We start from the raw sequence: 25803 nt of genomic DNA on the forward strand, positions 1-25803 counted from the left end.
GATGAGGCAAGAAGGCAGGTGGCAGCTGTCAAGGTGGAGTGAGAAGTCCAGCTGGAGGTGGGACGCACTCTCAGTTTTCTGCTAAACAATGGGAATGCTCTGAGACCTACACTTTGGTTGGAAACGCCATTGAAACTGGAACACTGCAGTGGAGATGCACACTCGCATGTGGGCACAGCGAAGCTGAAAGTGCATCGTGTCTCCTCTTTCCCCCTGAGAGGCGGGTTAACTGCTCTCAATCAGAGAGAACAAAGAGGGGATAGACTGTGCTCTACAGCAGCTCAGAATTAGCCCTGGAAATGGAGACCAGCAAGTTCGCCATGGAAGCCATGAGTTTTCAGTGTTTCTCAAACATCTTAAGCCCACGTAGAAAGCTCACTGAACAGGTGCCTGGTGGCTGCCCCACACCTAGTGAAAATCTGTGGGTTGGCTTTAACTCTAACACATACCCAGAGCACACGTTTGGAGGGTAGGTGGCTTCATGCATGCGTGTGCTGTGTGTGTGTGCGCTCTGTGTATGTGTACAGAGGAATATATGTTCATTTACATCTTCCCACTTCATTTCAAGCACTGAGCTAAAAAGCAGCCTAAACGTTTTTCTGATAAACCTTTCTGACTTCTGTAAAGAGAAACTCTGATTGCAAAGGGGAGAAGGGAAGGCTGAAGGAGAGTCAGTAAGAATGAGATGGGAAATGGGAAGATATTCATGTGAGACTCCAAATTCCAGGTCTGATCCTTGGGGGCAGAGTTAGCCTTTAGACACGATCCTTCCTGATTCCCGATCAATGGCAGAGAGGAAAATGGGGAGGGGGAGGGGGCTTCGCACTGTAGCCTATAAAGAAGGTGTTTTGTTTCTCCCCAGCCATCTGAGCTGGTGCAGGCAACTGTCCCTTCCGTCGGAGTTCCCTGGTGAAGGCCACTTCTTTGTCCACTGATGCTTTTTGTTGATCCTCCAAGAACATCAGTTACTGTGTGTGAATAGCTCCCATAGGGGTGCCGAGTGTGAAAGAACCCCTGCTTGTTCCCCTGACGGCAGCAGTGGTGTGCCCGTGCCCAGGCCTGACACATCATGCTTGGGGAAAGGGCAGCAGGCTGTGTGCTGGAGCAGGGCACTGGCCGGGTGTCGGGTTTCCTACTGCTCTGTAGGCTGCTCATGCTGGAGTCCTGAGCTCCACCACGAGTCCCTTTGGGCTGCCGAGCAAGTGGATTTCCCAAGGGGCCCGTCGGCCTGCTCCACACAAGAGTTATAGGAACCGTAGAGCCCCAGCACGACAGTCAAGACCAGCATTGCTGCGGCCATCATCCAGACGACTTGCCAGTGCCGACAGAGTTTGGGATACATGACTTGTAGGAAATGAACCAGTTCTTCAAGTTTGCTGTCAAATGAAAAACATAGGTGGAGGGTTTAGTATATTGGGCACATATACGATGCCCAGAACTTCCATCTGGAATACTCTCCATGTTGTCTTGAGCCGTGGTTCTCAAACTCAGCTGTGCATAGTGTTGTTTGGCAGCAATGATTCAAAATACCCCAGGTCTACTGCATAAGAATCTCCAAAGGTATGGTCTAAGAATCTATAGTTAAAAATTTTTCCCCAGGTGATTTTGATGCCACCAGTCTATAGCCTTTATATTGGGAGAGTCTAGGCTAGAACACGCTACTTATTTGTGTGATCATTCATCCATTCGCACATGCCCTCATCTACTCATGAGATGGTCACTGATATCTGAACTCCCCCAAGCCCCAAGATACCAGGTTGGCTGACCCATTCTCCCATGCAACCAGACAGGACCAACAGCTTTTCTGCACTTAGTGGTACCAGTGATCAGTTCCGAGTTCTAACCTGTCCCCCGCCTCCATGTTCAGATGCCTAATTTGTTGTCCTCAGTTCCACATCTGACTGTATCTAGAGTGGAAGGACTGTGATAAACTCCTAGAAGACTCTCAACGTTGAGTAATAAATTACTGGACAAGTAATTCAAGGAACCAGATCAACCTCAAGAGTTCACTTCAAACTGTCCCGGGGCCTCCAGCAACCTCTGGGTGACTTATTCAAGACGTTTTCTCAGCCCTATTAATCTTCATTCCCAAATAACCCCTCCTCCACTTTCTCTGCTCTCTCCACACTTTTCTCTTCCCTCTCATCTCTCTCTTTTCTCTCTTCCCTCCTTTCCTTTCAACCCTCCCCCTCTGTTGTTTGCCTGCTTCACTCCACTTTTCCCTCTTCCTCTTTTCCCCACTGCCTTTCAATTTTTCCACTCTTTTTTGTGGCCCCTTGAAAAGACATTTGGTCAGATGGTCTGCTTTGAAGAGTCCATTCTTAGAGCTCTCTGGAGAAGCCTTGGACACATTCATTAAGCTAGAATTTCTTCCTGTTTCTAATCCCGGATCTAGTTTAAAAAATAACAGTGAGAATACTGAGGATCACCAAATGAAAGAGGTGAGAAAAGGGACATGAGGTCTTTCTGAAGATCCTGAGGCTCACACAGACACTGAAATATGCAGACCATTTGCTGAGAAGCAGAGAGCTCTAATTCAGAGAGCTAATAGCAGATTAGCTATTCTCTCTCTCTGCTATTCTAATAGCAGAGAGCTAGGTGCCTGACAGTGGTACAGAGACTCAACACATACTCTTCCGTAGAAAGGGATCAGATGCTCAGAGTGCCTGCCTTGGATGCTAAAGCACTGGTTGGTTTCTCTTCCATGTTGGACCCACTGATGATTGTTTCAGGAACAATTAAGCAAAGCAAAACAGTGAGTACATGAGCTGAGGTGAAAATCATTGGCCACTTTCACGACTGCTGGGGAGAAAGAATTTGGAAGTGGAAGCTTAGTTTCTTTCAGCCCCATTTAGTTTCTTTAATTTCTATTCAGATACAACTGGATGCTAAGACACAGTCTCTCTTTTGGGCTGTATTTCTGTGTTCCAAAACAATCTGCTGGAGCAGGGAGAATCCCACTCTCACCCCATCCTTAAGTGGGCTGGCAAAGGAGGAGGGCAAGATCTGGCTTCGTGACCCTTAGCTGGTTACCCATTTCCAGCCTACAAAAGCTGTTAGAAATGGAATTAGATTAGAAATAGAATTCCTTTGGAAATCCATTTTTGGTTGTTCTGAGGTCTACCTACTCCTCCATTGGGAAGGGTGAGGTTGCTGCCCCCTCACCTGGGCCTGAAGAGAGGGGCTTCGGAGATGCTGCTTGGCGAGCTCGATATGTTGTAATTTGGGGGCACAGTGAGTAGACTGTGCGTGACTCCCACCTGAGAGATGTGAAGAGTGAGAATCTTGCTGAACTGCTTGGTGGCATCAGAGCAGGGGGCCACGATACGGAAAACCATCCTCCCACCACTAGTGGGTCAAAGGTGCATATTTCACAGTAACTGGATGTAGTCAGGAGAAGGAAGGCTGGCATGGGATGTCATAGACCCTGCCCGGAAATGCTACCTAGAAGCTGAGCGTGGAGGGTATACTTCCAGCTGCCCAAGGACTGAGAGAGGGATTTTAAGTAGCTGGCCAGAAGAGCTGCATTCGACCTCATAAGGGGACCTGCAGTTGAGAGATCCTCAGAAATGGTGTGAACATGTGTGAGCTGGGGGGTAGGAGGGGTGCTTTTCTCTGAAGGTCCCATAAAACACCACACTGAACAAAATCAGGTCAACCTTAAATGCCTGCTAAGGCCTGGAACCCGCTCACAAGAAGACCAGTCAGGTAATACCTTTCCTACCCTTGATCTCCACCCCCTTTCCCAACGTTAGCTCTGGAGAGGTCAGGCGCTGCATTAGCACAGCTGGGGTGGAGGGTGGGAGTGGCAGAGAGCAAGAAGTCAGCTCTGTCTCCACTATAGGCTTCCTTCCTGAAGCAGAGTGGAGCTGGAGGCCAGGGGGTATGGGGAGAAGTTCAGGCTTTTGACTATTTCAGGGAACTGGCCATTTTCATTACTGAAATGAGGTTATTCTTGGGACTTAAACTTGACCAGAGGACTTCTATTTTCTGAGAGTTATTGGAAGAGTAAAGGAGTCTGCCTAATATCATCTTAACCCCAAAAGGCCAGTGTGAACAGACAGTGGGAGAAAAGACAACAGTTCCCTGTTGCATCTTATGAGCCTCACTTGTTCCATGCATTACCTAAATGTCAGAAGACTGTGTTCTGTGTTTTAATATGGTTAAGATATTGGGTGGATTCACCCAAAGTTCACTTAAGCTGATCCTCCAGAAAGTAATATTGACAACAGATTATATTATTACATATTATTATAATAGAGGAGAGATTCAGATAAAAAGACTCTAGTGTTTGATGCTGAATCTCTTAAATAAGGGGCCAGCTGCTGGGGTTAGCTCAGTGTTTTTAAAATGCACTAAGTAGGACATGGAACTTTTAATAACCTTAGACCTTGCTTGTTAATGAGATGCCAAAATTTCGTGGGGGGAATCATGCTTGAGTACAGGTGCCTATAGGCAACTGTGTATGTAAGGGATTTGCGAATGAATGGATTGCCTGGCGCTGAACACAACAGCTCTCGGGGCTAGTCTGGCTTTGGTGACAGGTGAGGAAGGGACCCTGTAACTGTGGGTGGGCAGTTTCTATGATAGCAGTGTCTGTCGTTATAGAGAAGATGATGCCACACTGCTGGGCCTGAACAGGTGAAGCTACACAATGTGCTGAAGGCTGAGGACCCATCTCAGGGCTGTGCTGATGCCTGGTATCCACCACCTGAGGCACAGGCATGTTCATAAGACCAAGAAGTGAATCTGAGAGGGAGCAGAAGTTGGGAAAGAGAACGAGGCCTTTCAGTATCCTCAGCAGGACCAAGAGGACACTCTTGGATGTTGGATGCAAAGGGCGGCCATTGCCACGTGCTGCTGACCAGGAGCTGGACAGAGGGGAAGCCGGGCACAGGCTCACTTCCTCTGGGATTTCATGAAATGGGAGGGACAATCTCCCAAGATCAAATTAGCTAGATAAGGATTCCAGCCCTGTGCTTTGTAAACCAGACTGTTTATATTCCATGTACTCTCTCTGCTTAGTTCTCTTTTGTTCTTTCCCAGTGTTTGGAAGGGTTAGAAGTCCCAGCCTGTGTTTCTGTTTTGAAGGGAGCCAAAGAAAGGGCTGAAGCCCAGGCCTGGGCTTGACTGCATTAGAGGAGAGAAGACAGTCTGGTGGCCTGGAAAACAAGAGCAGAGGACACCCCGGAGGGACAGAAGACCAAGAAGGATAGGAACAAGCCACTTGGAGTAGGGACTGTGCTTTCATTGTGAAAACTGGGCTTCTCTCCCTAGGGGAGGTGGTGTGCCCTTGCACAGGTTTGTTTCCAATAGTGAAGCCCTTTCTCCAGCTCTCCCCTTGAACACTGGGGTTGACTCATGCAGGCTGACACCTCTCACTCTGGTTGAATCTTCCACCAACTAGGCTCTACTGGTCATTCCTATGTGTTTTGAAGCATGTCCATCTCACTTCTAATCCGCATTTTATTACCTTATTCATTGGGTGCATGTGATTTCCAGAGTCTGCCAGCAATGAGGCACAGACACATACCCTGTCCCAAAGGTAGCAGCTGATTAGGTTAATTGATTAAGATGCAGGATCTACATTACCTTTATCTACTGTTACATATATCTTTCATGATTTAGTGGAAAATGCACTTGAAATATAAAGTATATTAAAAGGAAAAATCCAAGTATTTCCAAACCAAAGTGAAAACAATGTCCAGACGACCAAACTTGTTTGATCACCATGGAAAGAACCTGTTGGACACTTCCTCTGCCACAAAGTTGAGTTCATCCCCTACCTCCCTGTGTTCTCTCTGTCCCAGCTCCCCTCTAGGGCTTCAGGCCAACTTCCTTGAACTCGGCTCTTTCATGGGAATGGTTGGGCAATGAGCTAACTGTGGTCCCTCGCATTTTCTCAGCTCCTGAGAACTGCTGGTTGCTGCCGGTCCAGCCCTTGACAACCCCTGACCCCTCAGCTCTTGCAAACATCCTCTTATTAACTATTTGAGCTCTTTGGGATTTCCTTTGCCTCCTCCTCCAACATGAGTGCCCTCTTGGTTTCTGTTGGCTGCTCACTTGGGACCTAGACCCACAACTGCCCTGGACTGGCACCTCCAGGGATGTGCAATGAAATGAATTGGGACCCATTTCAGCAATGGCGAGGGCTCCAACCTGCTTCTCTGCTCCTTTTCCTCTTCCTCAGTTTCTTCTGCCTCTTCAGCTTCCTCAGGGCTCTCGGTCTTCTGTTCTTCTTCCTCCGTCAGGTCTTGAAGCTCCTTGGTCTTCTTTAGCCCTTCCTGGTATCTGGGAGGCAACAACGAACAATTGAGTCTGGAAAGGCCAGGGGCGGAGCATCCTTTCCTGAGTTGCTAGAGGAGGCACTGAGCATCTCTGATGATTACACACTCACTTCCTGTGGTTCCACACAAGAGGAAAAAGCTGGGAAGCTCCACCGCATCCTATGGTGGCTCCTGTCAGGATGATTTCCCCTCACCCCTCGGCCATTCTTCCTGTTTATGTGAAAGTGTGACAAAAGAGACAGGGAAAAAATATGGGTGCAGAGTCTCCTGGCTGGATTCTTCTGCAAACCATTTGGGAGGGCTAAGGACTGTGTGGCCTTGGAGCCCCAGCTCCTCCCCTGTAAAAAGGAGAGGCCGGCACTCATTGCACGGATGTTGGAACATTTTGAGGAAGTGCCAGGTGTATGGTTTGACCTGGGGAAGGTGACACCTGTCACACAGGCTTGTTGGGAAGCTTTGTGAAAGTGAAAGGCACACAGGTTCACAGTAAATGTTCACAAAGCTGATGGAAGCATTCACTCCCCTGCATTCTAAGTACAGAGGACAGGTGTGGGTGAAAAGACGGGCTTTCCAAGAGAAACCCTCTGACTTCCTTCTCCCAGGTTTAATATTACCTTGAACATAATTTTTGCTTGTCCTACAGCTGAGTGTTTAAGGCTAGCACAGTTGGGTTGGGGCAACCCCACCACGGTGCAGGTGGCCACCACACCGAAGCCCACAGGTCCCACGTCACAGGGAAGCTGTATCTCCCTCAGGAGCTACTGGGAAAGAAGCTCAGGATGTGGTACCTGGACAGAGGTACTTCTCTACCTGGCTTAGCTGGGGCCTTGCTCAGTATTCTGCCTCATCAGTGACTAACAACGAGCCAAAAGTGCTATTGAAGCTCAATTAGAGAAGGGGGCAGCTGAAAGGGGACTCCTTTGACAGGAAGAAGGGATGGCTGGGGCAGTTCCAGGAAGTGGGGCTGCAGCTGCTCCTGGGCACTGCTGGCAGTGGCGTGACTGCTCTGGGCATGTGTCAGGAAGCCTCAGGCACCACCAAGAGGAACCCACCCAGGGCCCCTGATTTCCAGATCATTCTGGTGGCTTTCTGCCTAAAAAAGAGGGCAGCCTAGTTATTATCTACCACACACTCTTGCCTCGTTTCCTCCTGTCTTTCCTGTGGAACAGTACTGCTCTTTCCTATGTAGTTCCTTACTCAGGCAAGGAGGTCCCAGGGCCACGGGTTGCTTCCCTAAATCCTCTAAGAGACAGGAAAGGCCCGTGGGAAGGTATCTTTTGAGCAATGCCAGGTGACCTCAGGGCTGCTGAAGGCTGACTCACCCCTTCTTGTATGCTTCTTCCTCCATCCTGGCCTTGGTCTCCTGGCTAAACCCCTCCAGGCAGCTTGGAGTCGGGACGGAAGCAGAGGCCTCACAATCCAGGTCCCCGTTCGTCTTCCCACTAGCAAGAAGAAGGAAGTACAGGGCGTCCTTTCAGGGACAGATGGGACTTCTGAAAACCAAACCATGTCTTTGTTCTGTTCCTGGCCGGAAGTGAGGAAACTCATTCTGGATTGAATTTATTTCAATCTTTCTACCTTAAGATTTTATAAAGGCCTTAGTCCATGAATCCTCCTTGGGCCCCCAGACATCAAGTACTGCACCAGCTTGCCTTTTTCCTCCTGCTCTCTAATCCACTTTTATTCTTATTCCAGGAGAGGCTCTGAGTGGACAGACAGATATTGGGAGCTCCAGGGCACTAAGAGGAGGAAGATGGAGGTGGACCAAACGTTCAGAGTCATCCCATCCCTGTAGTCCATCTTCTGCTTCATTCATGTAAATATCTACCCAGTGCTAAGTCACAGGCACCTTGTAATGTGCTGGGGATATATTAGAAAACAAAAGAAAAGGTCTTTGCCAACCCGGAGCACAGCAGGAGAGAATGCCCAAAAAAGGAAAGAAAAAATATGAAATTAATTACAAATTGTGATAACTTTTATGAGAGAAACAAACTCTGTGCAATGACAGAAAATAATGAGGAGAGAATCTGCTTAGATTGAGTGGCCAGAAAAGGCCTCTCAGAGATGGAGTAACTGAAGCACAGACCTGAAAGATGAGAAGTCAGCCACATCTATAGCAGAGGGAAGATCCTCCCAGGTAGAGGATCCAGGATGTGTGAACACCTCGGGATACAAAAGATGTGGAGATGTTTGAGGAACTGAAGAGGAGCAATGAGGTAAGAATTAACTTCTGGACAAGATTTTTGATGCCTGTGAGGTATCCAGGTGGAGATGTCAAGTTGGTAGTTGGATATACCAAAGTGAGTGAGAGAAGAGCTCTAGGCTGGAGATATTCAGAATATAGATGGTATTTAAAGCCAGGGGAATGGATAAGACTGTCTGGGGACATAGTATGAGGAAAATTGAGAAGAGGACCCAGGACCAAGCCACAGGCATCTCTGTCCTTAGTTCAGGTGGAGGAGGAGCCTGTGGAGGAGCTGAGAAGTAGCAGCCACAGAGGTAAGAGGAGAACCCGGAGAGCATGGAGTCCTGGGAGCTGAGAGAGTGTAAGCAGCTCTTTGCAGGAAACTGCCCTCAGCAGGAAGCCCATTTTCTTGTCACTTTAGCAAAGCTATATTGTAATTAACTTTTTTTTTCCTGTGACGATTTTTTTTTTTGGAATAACATTTTTTACAATGTTGTGTTCGTTTCCGCTGTAGAGCAAAGTGAATCAGCTATACGTATACAAATATCCCCTCCTTTTTGGATTTCCTTCCCATTTAGGTCACCGCAGAGCACTGAGTAGAGTTCCTTGTGCTATACAGTAGGTTCTCATTAGTTATCTATTTTATACATAGTAGTGTATATATGTCAATCTCAATCTCCCAGTTCATCCCACCACCACCCCTTCCCCCCTTGGTGTCCATATGTTTGTTCTCTCAAATAGGTTCATCTGTACCATTTTTCTAGATTCCACATATGTGCATTAATATATGATATTTGTTTTTCTCTTTCGGACTTACTTCACTCTGTATGACAGTCTCTAGGTCCATCCATGTCTCTGAAAATGACACAGTTTTATTCCTTCTTATGGCTGAGTAATGTTCCATCGTATATATGTACCACATCTTCTTTATCCATTCCTCTGTTGATGGACATTTAGGTTGCTTCCATGTCCTGTGTATTGCAAATAGTGCTGCAATGAACACTGGGGTGCATGTATCTTTTGGAATTATGGTTTTCTCTGAGTATATGCCCAGGAGTGGGATTGCTGGGTCATATGGTAGTTCTAGTTTTAGTTTTTTAAGGAACCTCCAGACTGTTCTCCATAGTGGCTGTATCAATTTACATTCTCACCTAGAATGTAGGAGGGTTCCCTTTTCTTCACATCCTCTCCAGCATTTATTGTTTGTAGACTTTTTGATGATGGCCATCCTGTCTGGTCTGAGGTGATACCTCATTGTAGTTTTGATTTGCATTTCCCTAATAATTAGTGATGTTGAGCATCTTTTCATGTGCCTCTTGGCCATCTGTGTGTCTTCTTTGTAGAAATGTCTATTTAGGTCTTCTGCCCATTTTTTGGTTGGGTTGTTTGTTTTTTGATATTGAGCTGCATGAGCTGCTGGTATATTTTGGAGATTAACCCCTTGCCAGTTGCTTCCTTTGCAAATATTTTCTCCCATTCTGAGGATTGTCTTTTCGTCTTGTTTGTAGTTTCCTTTGCTGTGCAAAAGCTTTTAAGTTTCATTAGGTCCCATTTGTTTATTTTTGATTATTTCCCTTACTCTAGGAGGTGGGTCAAAAAAGATCTTGCTGCGATTTATGTCAAAGAGTGTTTTGCCTATGTTTTCCTCTAAGAGTTTTATAGTGTCCAGCCTTACATTTAGGTCTTTAATCCATTTTGAGTTTATTTTTGTGTATGCTGTTAGGGAGTGCTCTAATTTCATTCTTTTACATGTAGCTGTCCAGTTTTCCCAGTGCCACTTATTGAAGGGACTGTCTTTTCTCCATTGTTTATTCTTGCCTCCTTTGTCATTGATTAGGTGACCATAGGTGCATGGGTTTATCTCTGGACTTTCTATCCTGTTCCATTGGTCTATATTTGTTTTTGTGCCAGTAGCATACTGCCTTGATTACTGTAGCTTTGTAGTATAGTCTGAAGTCCAGGAGCCTGATTCCTCCAGCTTCGTTTTTCTTTCTCAAGATTGTTTTCACTATTCGGGGTCTTTTGTGTTTCCATACAAAAGGTAAAATTTTTTGTTTTAATTCTGTGAAAAATATCCTTGGTAATTTGATAGGGATTGCATTGAATCTGTAGATTGCTTTGGGTAGTATAGTCATTTTCACAATATTGATTCTTCCGATCCAAGAACATGGTATATCTCTCCATCTGTTTGTGTCGTCTTTGATTTCTTTCATCAGTAACTTATAGTTTTCTGAGTACAGGTTTCTTACCCCTTTTAAGTCAGGCACCCCCATGCTCTACTCATCTCCAGCTCACGCACACCTTTCAAATCTTTTAATTACATGATACCTTGCCTAACTTGTTGGTTCTTTCCGTAGATCAAAGAGGTAGAAATGAAGAATAAGTAATTAACAGATGACCAGATCTCTTCCCTAGCTTCCCCTTCAGTAATCTCCCAAACAAACCGTGTGACCAAACTGTGTGAACAAGATAACATCTAGAGTGAACGAGCCTACATGCAGTGGGGGGATGGTGACCACTCTGACCCCCATTCCAATGACTAACTGAGATTACTTCCCTCCTTCCCTTTAAAAGTTTCATGGCTGAGCAGAATCTTTGGAGGTGGTTTTTGGGGACACTGAGTCCACCATCTCCCCAGATTGCCAGCATTCTGATTAAAGGCACCGTTCCTTTCTACTATTTGTGAGTAGTGATTTTGTAAGCAGCGCGCAGTGGGACCCCCATTTGATAACAAAAGGAGAGTGTGTCAAGGAGGGAGCATTAAGTGTGTCACGCACACACTTTTGAGAGCCTGAGTCAGATAAGTACAGAAAAGGCAACTATTGGATTGGAAAACATGGAGGGCAAGAGGAGCTTTGGTTACACAGTAGGAGCAAAGACAGATTGGAACGGACTGAGGGAAGAATGGGAGGTGAGAAAGGGGGAGACGTAGACAGGAATTTGAGAAGGACAGGGAATAGAAGACTGTCAGGGGAACAAGTAGCTGAAAAAGTGGGTCAAGGGATGAAAGCACATTTGAATGTGGATAGAAATGATCCAGTAGAGGAGATGAGAGAAAGGGGAGGACCAAAGGAATAAATTCTTTGAAAAAAGAAAGTAGGGACAGACCTTAGAAAGGTGGAGAAACTTCTCCTTGGTCATAACAAAGGGAGGAAGGAAATGAAGATGGTGAGCTGGGAGTTTGGCAAAGGAAGATGAGAGGGATCCTCCTATCTGATAGCTTAAATTTTCTCTATAAAATGGAAGACAAGGTCATCTGCTACAAGTGAGAGGTAGGGAGGTCTAGGAAGGCTTGAAGAGGGAAGAGAAGGTGTAAGAATCATGGGGTGGAGGTGGGGGGACACACGTGCTAGAAGATCACAGTAGGATGGCTGACGGTGCTGGGAGCCCATTTGAGGTATGAAATCATGAGTTTAAAGGAAGTATACTGGTGGCCATGCCTTCTCTATAAATCCTGCAGCTTACCTAGGTGTCTGGAATCCCAATGGGAGTCTTGTCATGGAGGAGCCCTCGAACGAGGCAGAACAGCGAGCAGAGCTTTTCAGCCAGGACTCTGACAGATCACAGCTGCCACCCTCCCCGACCTCTTAGACAGGCTTTATGAGTCTCCTCATTCTCGGCATCAGTCTCCCATGTCTTGGTTTCCCTCAGACCTTGTAAAATTTACATTTCATCAGGCTGGAAACCAAAACCCATTGTGAACAAGAAAGATAATGCTCTAAAAATATCAGCTATTCATAACATTTCTCCTTTTTAAAATTACATTATCCACTCCCTTCCATGCGATCTTTGCCTAATGTGCCGTTTCCTATTTGTCCTAATGACTGGAACAAGAGCAGAAAAACACAGCTACAGCCAAGGGTAGGGAAAGCAATTATTTTATGAAATATGGTAGGGTGTAAAATGTTTACTGTTATTTCCTGACCCTTAGACTGAGTTTATAGTTCCTTAACTATCTTCTCCAACTATCTGGAATTTTCTCCCTATGCATTTTAAAGACTGTTCAAATACCTTTTCCTTTGTGGAACTGTTGCTAATGTTTTCCTCTGTCTCACACCCTCTGGTTAAAGTTGATCTCTCCCTCTCTTTATACCCTCATTGCACCTCTTTTATAGCATAACTTGGAGCTAGGGCACTTTTATGTTTTATACACATGTCCATCCCTCCATATGACTGTGATTGCAGGGAGACAGTCAGTTTGAATGGTGCTTGGTACATAGTAAGTGCCTTTAATTGTTTGCTGAGTTGTATTGACTTCACCGTGGCTCATCTCATCCCTGTCCGTTAATCTTACAAAATGGGCAGGTCCTCTATGTAAATGACTATTGCCTGAGAACTCAGTGCTTGGGTTGAGCTGAAGGAATCCCTATGCATGCCTATAAACGTGGAGCTGAGCACAGCTTGTGCCCACCTAAGGACTTCTGGGCCAGACACTCATGGATCTTGGCATCTATTCCTAGGCCATAATCTTGCATGCTTTCTTTCGGGGATGATTAATTAGAATAAGGCTCATTGTTCTCTCATGTCCACTGGGTCAAAAACATTTGTCATTGTGCTCAGCTCTCAGTAACATGAGGGGCTGTTTAATCGAAATGTGTTGTGTGACCTGCAGATACAGTAGAGTCTATTTTTTCCACATGGTTAACAATATTTGAAAGTGACTCCAATCCTTTCCAATGGACAGATCTTACCTTCTCGGGCTCATCTAGGTCTCTAAGCCACCCCCACTGCCGAGGCTCCCTCAGACAAGCCCAGCCCGGGGGACCTGGGCTACAGTAGCTTCCTTAATCTCTGTTACTCAATCCCAGGTTTCTGGGGTCCACTACCAGTTGATTGAGGGCTAATCCATTCCAGAATACTATCAGCAAAGGGGAGTTCTTTACTGTATATATTTAATGTCATATAAAACCTTGGAGCAATTTATCCTGAGGGCTCCCAAAGTGTAGCAAATGGTTATTTTACAAATTATAGTGAAAATTTGCTCTGTGATACAGCAGTTTAATGGCCCCCCTTATGAAAGCAGCCCTGTGCACCATCCGCATCTACGCTGGCGCTGATCCCTCAGTGAATGGCTCTGTGTACACCCTCTGCTCCCACCCACTCTGCCCTCCACTCCACACCCAGGCAGTCACCAGCTTCTTTCACAATAGCTCACAGGAGCTTTTTCAAAAATTGCTCTTAAATCCACTCTCTTCTCACCAGTCACACTGAGCTTCTTTCTGTTCTTCCAGTTGAGGGTCTATTAAGTGGTTAAGCACATGAATTCTGCTATCTACTAGCTGTGTAACTTCAGGCAAGTGATGATTTCACTGAGTTTCAGTTTCCTCATCTATAAAATAAAGATATTAATAGTATACCTGCCTCATGGTATTATTGTAAGGATTAAATGAGATCATTAATGTAAAGCAATTAGAACAGCATTTGGCAAAAAGTAAGCATGTAATAAATAATAAGTATTGTAAGCATGGGATAAATCATCAGTAGTGTTCCTTGACTACTCCATACTTTCTTGCCTTAGAGCATGGAATGTTGTTAACCTCCTATTCACCTGGTTAACTATATGACCTTCATGTTTCACTTTTAAAGTAAATTCCTAGAGGAAACATTTTCTAAGCCTCTGTCCCCTGACCCCCCATACCAAAACTGGGTTGCGTGATCATTTTCTTGTGTCTTACTCCCTTGGTAACCTGTACTTCCTTCTGATATCACCCATCACATTGTATTACAATAGGCTGTTTCCCATCTGTCTTTCCCATTATACTGCGAGCTCCTTGGGTGCATTCTAGGTGCCTGGCTCTTGGTTATTAATTGTTGAAGGAATGAAAAATGAAAGACTATGAATACATAGCTTTTTCTACTTATGAAACTGTTCTTGAGCCTTGTTCTATTTTAACCTTTAATACTAATTTTAAATATTACTCTCTCTATTTTTCTCTAAATCTACAGGTTCCTAGACCCTTGTTGAGGTGAAGAACAGGTTACTATGAAGTGACCTGCAAGAACAAGGTTCAGAATTCTCTCAAGTCATATTGGGGGTGCGGTCTGCAGTTAGGTATTTGCTTGTGAAGTATCCACAGGCATTATGATCTTCTCATCATCTTTCATGTGCTTAGCCAATTCCCTACCTGCTTAGTCACTGTATGCTTAGGGAAATGTGAGATCATTTAAATACAGCAATCTAGAAAGCAATGCATATTAACACATAATGCATTATTTCTCTTTAACAGTTTGGAAAAGGTGGCTAGAATCAACTGTATTTCTGTTAGAATGGAAGACACGAATTCATTTTCACTCACAGATTGTCTCATTGTCAGCCTCTTGGCAATCGATATTTCCAGTTCCGTAAATTTAGATGAAAATTACTTAGCATCTTTTAGAAATCCAGAGGGAGAAGCTGTTAGTCTGAATCCCTCCTCCTTTGAACATCCCCTCCCCTTTTTGCAGCCATCTTTATAGGCTGGGTATATTCCCAACAGGCAAGTCAACTACAGCATGGGTAATGTATCATGGTGGTCTCTCTGAATAGCCCATAAGAATGAGCAGCAGACAGCTTCTTGCTTGACTTGCCTGAATCCTCACTGTCCCTATCTCTCCTGGTTCTAACCCCCTGGAATGGTGCTGCCACCTTTGATCCTCATTCGTTGCCACTCCTGATTCAGGGCTGCTGCCTGCTGTCCCCCATTTTGCACCTCGCCTGCTCCTACCAAGGAGAGTTCAGGTTCTTGATGACCTCCACTGCCTCAGATGGAAGCTCTCAGCAGGCCTGAGCATTCATTCTACAGAGTCCAGGTCCTGCCCCATCATGAGAGTCTGCTGGGGAGAGAGGGGACATGGATTTTCTCCCTTAACCTGCTCTGCAGGTCGACAGTTAGAAATGGAGCCTTGCTGGGAAAAAGGGGTTGGTGTGTCCAAAGGCAGGACTGGAAGGGAGAATTTCAGTGCGCTTCTCACTCAGGGTATCAGATGACCATTTCTGGAGAAATTCAGAGACCATGGACTAGACACTATGACTTTAGGGACTTGGTAAAATTCTGTAGCCTCGGTTACTTCCACGTGGTTGTTAGTTTGTCACCCCTTTACAATGTCCCTGTGGTGATCAAGAAAACAAAGAAACAAAGAAACAGACAAAAGCACCCTACACAACATGAAGAACTTGTTAGCTTTCCCCGGGGTGAGGTGGCAAAGAGAGGAATTGTGTCGCAAACGTCAAGATTAATGGGGGGAGAGTCACTGAATGACAGGTTGGTGGTTGCATATTCTGAGAGGTGAGGAAAACAGGCTGAGTCTGGGGGTGGGGAGCTGGGAGTTTGTCTGTACTAAAAAAGGGGCCCAACACAGACATTCCTTGCCAGGCCAAGCCAAACTATTCTAACATCAATGAAAAATGAAGGACTAAAGCTGTCTCAAGGCAAGGAAGAAGGAAGAATAGAGGTGTATGTTTTACCAAATGAGGAGAGACACGTGGGGAAAGTTCTGAGAGGTGGCAGCTGTGATCCAGATGTTTTCCAGCAAGCAAATGAAAGAACTGGAAAAGCAAGTTATAAACTCCTCTGAGTATGTAGAAATAGCCTGCCTTGCTTTGGCTGAGGATAAAAAGACTTGCAAATTGCATAGGTGCCTAGAAGAGGTAAGCATAGCAGACACTGTTTGTTGCAAATTCAATACTCACTCTCCCTCCTACTTCCTAAAAGCAACGTGATTTTGCTCATGAATTTACTCTTCTTCATGGAGCCACTTTGGTCAATGGGAAGCTGACACGCTCTTCCCATCTCTAGGGCATAGTTTAAGCCCATGATGACAATCTCATTCCTAAAGCCTGTGATTGGTTTAGAAAGGGAGCGTGTTCCAAATTTGCTAACAAGATAAGAAGGAAGACTGAAAAAAGATTTCTGAGTTCATTCCTAAGAAAGAAACATGGAAAGAGATGGTTCCTTTCTTCCTGTAGATGTTGTCATGTCTGGATGAAATACCTGTAAGTAGTAGCCATTTGCCACAAACCTGCTGATGAAGTCAACATACAAAGTGGGCAGAGAAAAGGAAATTGCAGAGGTTGAGCTGGGGCCTTGCTGTACCACATCTGGAAAAGCCTCATCTGTGGACCTACTATTTAAATCCCTTTGAGCTGGGGCTTTCTTGTATCTGTAGCCCAAAGGATCCCATTGAATAAAGAAGGCTTCTGCCCCTCTGGGCTCTTCTGGGACAGAGGCACACTTGGACTCAGCTGCAGCATCTTCCTGGTCCAGGAATTTTGCAAACTGGGTCTGAAATCTTTGTGGGTCTCAGAGTCCCATTCATTTCCCCTAGAACTTAATTTGCTTTCCATCGCATTTGGGGAGTGAGGTTGGGAGGAAAGGTGAGTTGGGGAAATTTCCTCAGAGATCCCCAAAGTTAAGAGGAAAAGGGACATACTTACTTTTCCAAAAGTGCAGGCAGTGCTGAGGGGACAGGTGGGTTGCCTTTCCCATTGGGTGATTCTGACTGAATGGAAAACAGGAGACAGAGAATTGAGGATCAGCTAGGAAGGAAGAAGCCCGGGCCGACAGGTTTCCAATGATGCTGGGGAAGAGTTGCTGCTGCTCTTCTTTCCTCTTCCCCCTCCCCAAGCTTTCTAATCTGCATCTGAGCTCAGGCACTGGCCCTTCCTCAGGCCTTCTCTGCCCTCCTTTCCTGGGTGTTCTTTCCCTCTGGGGCACAGACAATGTGCACATTTTCCTTCTCCTCTTCCAAGTTTTCTTGAATAAGGGAAAGAGTTTACATATTGAGGCTCCATTCTGGAGGGGAGCCATCAGTTTCTCTCTATTCCCTGTTTACTTACTTGGACTAAATACCAGGGAGGCTCCTACCAAATGCAGGTCCCAAGGCCCCTGGGATGGATTCACACAAGCCCATCACTGCCCTCGAGATACAGTTCCAAGCACAACTCTCAGGAGATCCCTGCCGTTACTAAAAGCTCAAGGCATCAGAAATTTCTTTATAATAAATTCCCCAGGAACACCACATTGTTTTGCTGCAATGGATTCGGTTTAAACAATGGCTTTCAACTCTGCCTGCATGTTAGAATCGCCTGGGGGATATTTTCTTAAAGTACTGATCCAATCCACAATCTTGGGTTGGGGCCTAGGCATTGAATGTTTTAGAAGTACCCTATGTGATTTTAATGGATAGCCCTGATTGCTAACCCCTAGTCTAAAGGAATATATATATTTGGAAGCCACATTATACATTTAGTATAGAATGGGAAATAGTCCCTGTTAAAACCACTAACTAGCTCTCCTAAGAGTTTTAGGTAGGTTTAACCAGATTTACAAAGTTCTGGAATCTAGAAAATATTTTGTTTATAGGAATAGTCTTTGTTTTAAAAAAAAATTGAAGCAGATTTTTTTTTTCTGATTATAAGTAATACATTCTTACTCTAGAAATATAGCGGCACCAAGAAAATTAAAATCACCTGTGATTTTACCATTGCCCAGAGATAACCATTATTAGTAGTTTTACTTACATTCTTTCAGAATTTTCTGTTTACACACAGAAAAACACTCTTTCTTAAACTGCAAAACACAGTTACGCAGTATATACTGGGGTTTTGCTTTTTGTTAATAATAAATTATGGACTTTTTTCATGTCGATAAATAAAGTTTTATATTTGAATCATATATTTAGCAGCTGCATAGAAACCCCTTATTGAGCTTTTCCTAATTTATTAAACCAATCTCTTATTAATGGGAATTCTGCTTATTTCCAATTTTTCAATGTTGTGAACAATGCTGCAATGAATCAAAGCAGGGTAACATTGGGTTTAAGAACTCAGGCTCTGGAATCAGAGGGCCTAGGGTTCAAAGCTCAGCTTACCAAGTACTCCATAATGCAATCTTCAGCTGCTTAAACCCACTGCAGAGTGGAGGGTTCTGGTTTAAGCATGAAAAGACATACGCTTTGCAAGGAACACTCTCTGAGCTGCCAGCACCTTGCTCAAGGACACTGAGTCTTCTCAGGGCAGTATAAGACCTGGGGCCTGGTCTGTACTGAGGCTTCTGAACCCATAGCCCAGAATCTGTGCTTGGAATTTCCTCTCCTTGTTGACCCTACCCCATCCAGGTCACCCCCACAGTTGTGAGCCTGAGGCCCAGGAGGCAAGCACTATCATACTCACCAGGGCTGGTAAGGAGGGGATGGGAGATGAGCTGGGTGACGGGCCAGGCAGGTTCAGGATATTAAACTTGGGCACCACGGCAACGCTGACCCTCCGGCGGGGCATGTTCTGTGGGAAGAGAAGGGATCAGGCCCACTGTCATGGAGGGGGCAGCACCCAAAATTCAGAAAGGCCTGGGAAATGCCTACTAATTCCAAATGCTGTGTTCAATGGATATCCTGGTTTTAGGGTAGTGATGGTGCTGGGGGTTGGTGTAGAGAGAGTGGCCAAAATTAACAATTTTTTTTTATTAGTGATGAGTGATTTCTCAACATGTTCTGATTTTAATTTCTCAGATCCTGAAGAGATGGAACAGAAATGATGCCCAGTCATTGGACAGTGTATGAAACCCTGGATAGTGTATGAAAATGATCTATGGCAATACCAAAGTTTGTGCATCATTTCATGTTCATTAGAAATGGTGCAGTACTGGAAGCCACGAGCAAGGGAAGGTTGGAGGATGAGCTAGCAAGGTTCGGAAGCTGAATGAGAGACTCTGTCCAGAGGTTCTTTTGCACCTGTGGATCCAAGAATGACTGATTTCCTGGCTGACTGTGGAAACTTCTGTCTTTCTTTCCCCAGTATTCCTTGAACATGCATACCTTTCCCAGCGAGAGGGACATGGACCGTGCTGTGCGAGGGACCCCATCTTCTGCAGCAGGAGGGAACAGAGAAGAACCCAGGTTAGTTCTCAGAGTAGGCTCCAGCAGGAAGCAGATAGCAGAAACTAAGCCAAGGTATCTATGGGCCAGAACTGACCCTCAAGGGATGTCCCAAGGGCCTAGGTGCAGAGGTCACTGAATTTGACACTTGACCTTTTGAAACAATCATCTGCAGAGTGGGTTTTTTTTGGGACACAGCCTTCATCCTAACTCCTCTGGGCACTATGAGAATCCCTAGTCTTGTACCTCTGGTCTCCACCTCACACCACCACACGGTCTCTGGGTTATGCCGTGGAGAGTATGTGAAGATTCCTCGTAGCAATACCAGGGCTTATTGGGTCATTTCTTGCTCATTCAAGGAAGGTACATTCACGGAAATTATGAGCAAGGAAGGTGTGGTGTCAATAAAAAATGGAAACGTGTTGACAACAGTAATTTCAATATGTCATCTACAAAATAATTCAGAACAAAAGAAACTAGCACCCCTGGGTTTTCTTCTCCTTAGTACATATATTAAGTGATATGTAAAATATGTAAAATTCATGTAAAATATTTAGCACCACACCTGGATAATACTACCACTAGAAAACACCAGCATGCGTAGAGAAAGGTTTTTGACAGCTCAATTCAGTTTGATTCAGTTTGACCAGTACCATCTAGTCTGTATAGCTGTCTATTCCTCATATTCATGTACTTTAGGTGTTTCTCTTGAAAAGCACATAACTAACACTTTTTCTTAATCTAATCTGAGGTTTTCTATTAACCAACAAGTCTAAGTTGTTTATATTTCTTGTGATTGATATATTTCTACCATCTCATTTTGTAGTTTATGTTTCCTTCATTAATTGAATTTTTTCTAACCTTCCCTCCCCCCAAAATTGGTTTGGAATTTATATATTTTAGTTGTAATCTTTAGTGTGCCCCCTTAAACTTTTAACATGTTACATGACATTAAATTTTAAATGAATCAAGATCTCTATCCTTTTCCTGAATCAACCTTAAAAAAAGATCACTCCTTTGAACTTAAATTATATTGTTTTTCAGTATTTTTTAAATTAATTAATTAATTAAATTTTGTTTTTGGCTGCCTTGGGTCTTCGTTGCTGCGCATGGGCTTTCTCTAGTAGCGGCGAGTGGGGGGCCATTCTTCATTGCGGTGAGTGGGCTTCTCATTGCGGTGGCTTCTCTTGTCACGGAGCATGGGCTCTAGGTGCACGGGCTTCAGTAGCTGTGGCACATGGGCTCAGTAGTTGTGGCTCACGGGCTCTAGAGCACAGGCTCAGTAGTTGTGGCGCACAGGCTTAGTTACTCCGCAGCATGTGGGATCTTCCCCGACCAGGGCTCATACCCATGTCCCCTGCATTGGCAGGCGGATTCTTAACCACTGTGCCACAAGGGAAGTCCCTGTTTTTCAGTATTTTTATTTTACTTTGTTTTTGAAATCCCAAATTATGATGATTGTTGTTTTACACAGTGAATGCTTATTTAGATTTACCCACATGTTTACAAATGTCTTTGATCACCATCCCTTCTTGCTTCTGACTTTCTTTTGATCTCAATTTTATTTTTCCCTAAGCACATCCTTTAGTTGTTCTTTTAGCAAGGATCTGTGAGAGGTAAACTTTCTCAGTTGTTGCCATAAAATGTTTTTACAAAGCCCTCAAGCTTGTATGATAATTTAGTTGGTAGTATTATCTCCAGGTTGACAGTTATTTTCTCTCAGCTCTTTGGACAATACTTCATTGTCTCCTGGTCCTATTATTGGTCTTGGAAATTGCCATTCCTTTGTGAATAATCCGTCTTCTCTCTGGTTATTTTTTTTTTTTTTTAACATCTTTATTGGGGTATAATTGCTTTACAATGGTGTGTTAGTTTCTGCTTTATAACAAAGTGAATCAGTCATACATAAACATATGTTCCCATATGTCTTCCCTGTTGCGCCTCCCTCCCTCCCACCCTCCCCATCTCTGGTTATTTTTAAGAACTGCACTGTGTCCTTGGGGTTCTAAAGTTTCTCTCTGATGTGTTTTTTTTTTTTTTTTTTTTTGCGGTACACGGGCCTCTCACTGTTGTGGCCTCTCCCGCTGTGGAGCACAGGCTCCGGACGCGCAGGCTCAGCGGCCATGGCTCACGGGCCCAGCCGCTCCGCGGCATGTGGGATCTTCCCGGACCGGGGCATGAACCCGTGTCCCCTGTATCGGCAGGCGGACTCTCAACCACTGCGCCACCAGGGAAGCCCTCTCTGATGTGTTTTTATTTCTTTTGCTTGGGAGTCTCTGTACTTCCTAAATGCAAGGATTCATGTCTTTCTTTAGTTCTGGAAAATTCTCAGATCCTGGGAAATTCCTTTGAATATTTTCTCTCCCTTATTCTCTCATTATGGATCTCCTAATAAAAGTATTTCGAAGTTTCTCATTCTATATCCCGTACCACATTTCTTTCATATTTAAATTAATTTATCCCTCTGAACTAAATTTTGGGTGACTTCTTCAAATCTGTCTTCTAGTTGACAAATTTTTTCCTCAACTGTTCCTAATCTGATGTAAACGTTGTACCAATCAGGATAAGCTAGGCTATGCTACAATAATAAACAACCCCAAAGCCTTAGTGGGTTATAACAACTAAGATTTATTTCTTGCTTTTGCTACGTGTCCATTTGCTTATGAGTTGGCAGCAGGCTCTGCTCTGCATCCCCTCACTCAAGACTCAGGCTGATGGAGCTTCTACTATTTTGGAGCAGTGATGGCTGTCATGTCTGGAGAAAGAAACATAAGGCAAATGGCACACTAGTTCTTACGGACCTCAGCTCAAATGCGACACATGTCCCTCCACTGACATTTAATGCCAAATCACATGGCCTCACCTAACTTCAAGGGGATGGAGAAGAAGTGTGCCCATCTGAATGGGCACATTCAGGAGGAGGAGATCTGAATATTGAGGAATAGCTTCAATTCTAATAACTACCACTCCTAAACAACTGAGTTTTTCATTTCCACGCCTCTATTCCTCATTTCTAGGATTCTATTTTATTCTTTTTTTTGATGGTTGTACTCTTCTATTCTCATATTTCTGATTTGTTCTTTTATGCCTTTAATAATTTTACCCATATCTTTAAAAAATGTATCAGATTGTTTTATTATCTGCTATCTTTAGCATATAATCCTGTGGTTTGGGTGTCTGATGATTCTTGCTTGTGGTAGATTGTTTTCCTATTTTATAATTCTATATTGTAAACTCATCTTCTGTGAAGCTTTACTTAGAGGATCCTGTGTCTCCTGGGCGCAGGGTGTGTCTCTCCAGAGCGACTTATGTTTGTTTCCGCGGTGTTCCTAGCAGCACCATTGTGATGTTCTTTTCAGAATCTCTGCATATTGCATCATCACTTTTGTTATGGCATGTACTTTGTGGGCATGCACTTTTCCTATGAGGAAGGAGAAAGTGTTTTTTTCTTACTAGAGCCCAGGGTGAAACAGACAAACTTCCTTGATTTGTTCCATTGTGAGTTGGTGAGTATTCCACAGACGCAGTCCTTGGAAAGTCTTAACTTTCTATGGGAGGCTCAGAGTCAACTCTCTGCCTTGGGTGTCCGAGGCCTCATCTCAGATTGCATGTGAGTGCAAAAGCCCAGAGCCCAGATAGCTGAGGCTGACTCTTATCCTCAAGGAAAGCTGCAGGGTCAGCTTGGTTTCAGTTCTCTTTTCTTTTCTTGTATCTGAGTATTTCAATTTCTTTTCTTGTGGAGTCAGCTATTCTTTTAGACTAATGTTTGCTTCACTTTATCCAGCAGAAATTTCTAAGTATTTGTAGTCAAAGGATTTTCAAGTTTTCCTGTCAGCCAAAACAGCAGAACCAGAAAATATTCTTTGTGTATGAAGAGTTCATACAGTTAATAAAATACCAATGTCACAAGTGGGCAAAGAATTAGAGAATTTACGCAAGTAGAAATACAAATGCCCAAGAAACATTTGAAAAGGTCAAGAAATACAAATTAAAACTATGGGAAGAGATACGATATTGGCCCATCAAAGTCAAAAATATTTTCAAAAAGAAAAGCCAAGAATGTCCACGGCACAATGAATTGAGCATCACCGTTACCCATTAAATGGAAATATCAATGGGTTATTTGGAAATAATTTGCTTTAAGAGCCTTATATGACATATATACACTAATATGTATAAAATAGATAACTAATAAGAACCTGCTGTATAAAGAAAAAAAAACATTAGTGACATAAACTCTGAATCTGTCTGTCATCAGAATTCCCCGTTAAAATGCAAATCCACCTGATAGAGGGAATGATTGTTCTTTATTAATCACAGAAAACTGAGCATATATTAGTTTGTCACCATTAAATATAGAGAGCAAATATACAAGGAATTGAACACAAAACTGGGGCATTTTTTACAGTAGAACGGACAAAGGTAAGATTTCAGGGATATATTTCAGTCAAGGGACAGCATGAGGGTCTCTAAGTGGGAAAAGATGCCTTGAGAACAAACCTCACTTGTTTCCCATTTTTTAAAGGTAAACCTGGAGTACTATGACTAGAGAGAATCTATGAGATATTTATATTGACTCTTGATTAATTTCTTCTAAAAGCTAGGCATTGCAATGACACTACTTTATTGATGATTCTGGTCACAACTCCTGTCAACTGAAGTTTGTGTTTTTTTCCCTCTCTGGATATTTGGTAAAACTGACTTTTCCCCTAAAGCTCCCCAGTGACTATTCAATTCTCTGTTTCAGTTTGTTTAATAAAGATCTTATTTATACAGAAAAAAAAAGAGCCTTCTACATATTCCTTTCCCCTGAGCTAGTATTTACACTTCTGGAAATCTACCTTAAGGAAATAATCCAAAATGCAGGCAATCAGCATGTTTCATATTCAGAAAAAAAAAAATAGATTTTTTTTTCTTCTGAATGTGTATCATCTTTCTTGAAATCAGAGATTTTTTTTTTCACTGTAGTCTTCAGGCACAGACAAAGACTGCATATATGACAAAGAAGTCATATAAAAGCTTAAAGAACAACCACCATCAGGGAATGGTCACAGAGTATCTGATGGGCACATCTGGCCCCTCTGCACCAGCCCAAGCTGAGGTGTAGCTTGGAAAAACAGTGGAGTGGGAACAGATGTGTGAAAACTACCCATTCACCATTCAACACTCCACTACCGGCTCCCATCTGATTGTAAGCACTTTCTCAGGCCCCCAGACTGAACGTGGGACTCTGCCATGTGCGCCCATAAAATCTGCTTACATCTATCACAGCACTGCTTACACTGCCTTGCCCTCACCACAGGCTGGGAACTCCTCTGGGTCGGGGGCTGGGTACACTTCACCTCTGTATTCCAGTATCACGTGGGCACACCGGAGATGCTCAATAAACACCTGTAGAATGAATGGATGAGACTCACGGGCAACTGTGCTCTTTCCATAAATCATGGGTAAGGTGGTTCACAGGAGACCCTGCACCTTGCAGGACAATACTGTAAGAGTGCACGTGTTAGGATTTCTTTGGTGGTAGCTTCTCCAACTTCCAACACTGACAGAGAGAGATTTCTTAGAGGCCCAGATGCATGTGGGTCAGGAGCCTTGCTGCCAAGACAAAAGCAGACGGTCTGGAGCATGTGTACGCTGCCTTTGGACCCTGGGAAGCGTCACTGATATTCCCCAGGAAACTTGTGAAACCTCCTGTTTATAAAGGTTTCTCCATCTGTTATACTTTGTGTACTTTCCCTCCTTCTGCTCTTGGTAACACGGATGTTTGCATTCCAACAGGGATTCCTGTTGCTAAAAGGTCTGTCTTCTCCTGCTAACACCACACCTCATCAGCCAGAGCCCAAACCCTGGCAAGCTCCCAAGGAGAGATACTGGTCCACAGCACCGTCCTCCTCCTCCTGGACTGCGGCAGAGCCTCCTAACGCGTCTCTCCATCCCTCAATGTCCACACTCTCCTAATGCATCGTCCACTCTGAAGTCAGCAATCTTCTAAAAATAAAATCTGACTATGTCAGCTGGTGTAAACCCACCGGTGTCTCCTCACTGCCTGGAGGACAAAGACCCAGATTGTTCACAGGGCTTGGCATGTGGCCCTGGTCTAACAAGTCTTACCTTCAACATGTCATTGTCACGCTCCAACACCCCAAACCACAGCAGACTGTTTGTTTCATAGTCTTCTCAGCCCAACCTCCACGCCTTTGTACATGCTATTTCCTCCACTTGGGGTGTATTTCCCCCTTTAGCCTGGAGAACTCCTACTTTTACTTTAAAACACTGCAACTCTCCTACTGTATAGCACAGGGAACTATATTCAATAGTCTGTGATACAATGTTCACTGCAGCACTATTTACAATAGTCAGGACATGGAAGCAACCTAAATGTCCATCGACAGATGAATAGATGAAGAAGATGTGGCACATATATACAATGGAATATTACTCGGCCATAAAAAGGAACGAAATTGAGTTATTTGTAGT

The 25803-nt window shown here is 44.2% G+C and overlaps 1 protein-coding gene across 3 annotated transcripts in view; it reads right to left on the reverse strand.

Moving 5' to 3' along the window:
• Nucleotides 1-470: 470 nt before the first annotated feature.
• Nucleotides 471-25803, reverse strand: part of IRAG1 (inositol 1,4,5-triphosphate receptor associated 1) — a gene marked incomplete at its 5' end in the record, with an annotated part of 117330 nt that continues 91997 nt past the window's right edge. For all 3 annotated transcript variants that reach the window (XM_082660483.1, XM_082660482.1, XM_082660481.1), the window contains 6 exons: nucleotides 471-1376; nucleotides 6160-6291; nucleotides 7610-7729; nucleotides 16886-16950; nucleotides 18623-18730; nucleotides 19264-19313. In XM_082660483.1, coding sequence (XP_082516609.1) covers nucleotides 1133-1376; nucleotides 6160-6291; nucleotides 7610-7729; nucleotides 16886-16950; nucleotides 18623-18730; nucleotides 19264-19313 — 719 coding nt within the window. In that variant the 3' untranslated portion in view covers nucleotides 471-1132. The remainder of the gene's footprint in view (nucleotides 1377-6159; nucleotides 6292-7609; nucleotides 7730-16885; nucleotides 16951-18622; nucleotides 18731-19263; nucleotides 19314-25803) is intronic.

Source organism: Grampus griseus (assembly GCF_964374135.1).
Source record: "Grampus griseus genome assembly, chromosome: 8".
Classification (NCBI taxonomy): Eukaryota; Metazoa; Chordata; class Mammalia; order Artiodactyla; family Delphinidae; genus Grampus; species Grampus griseus.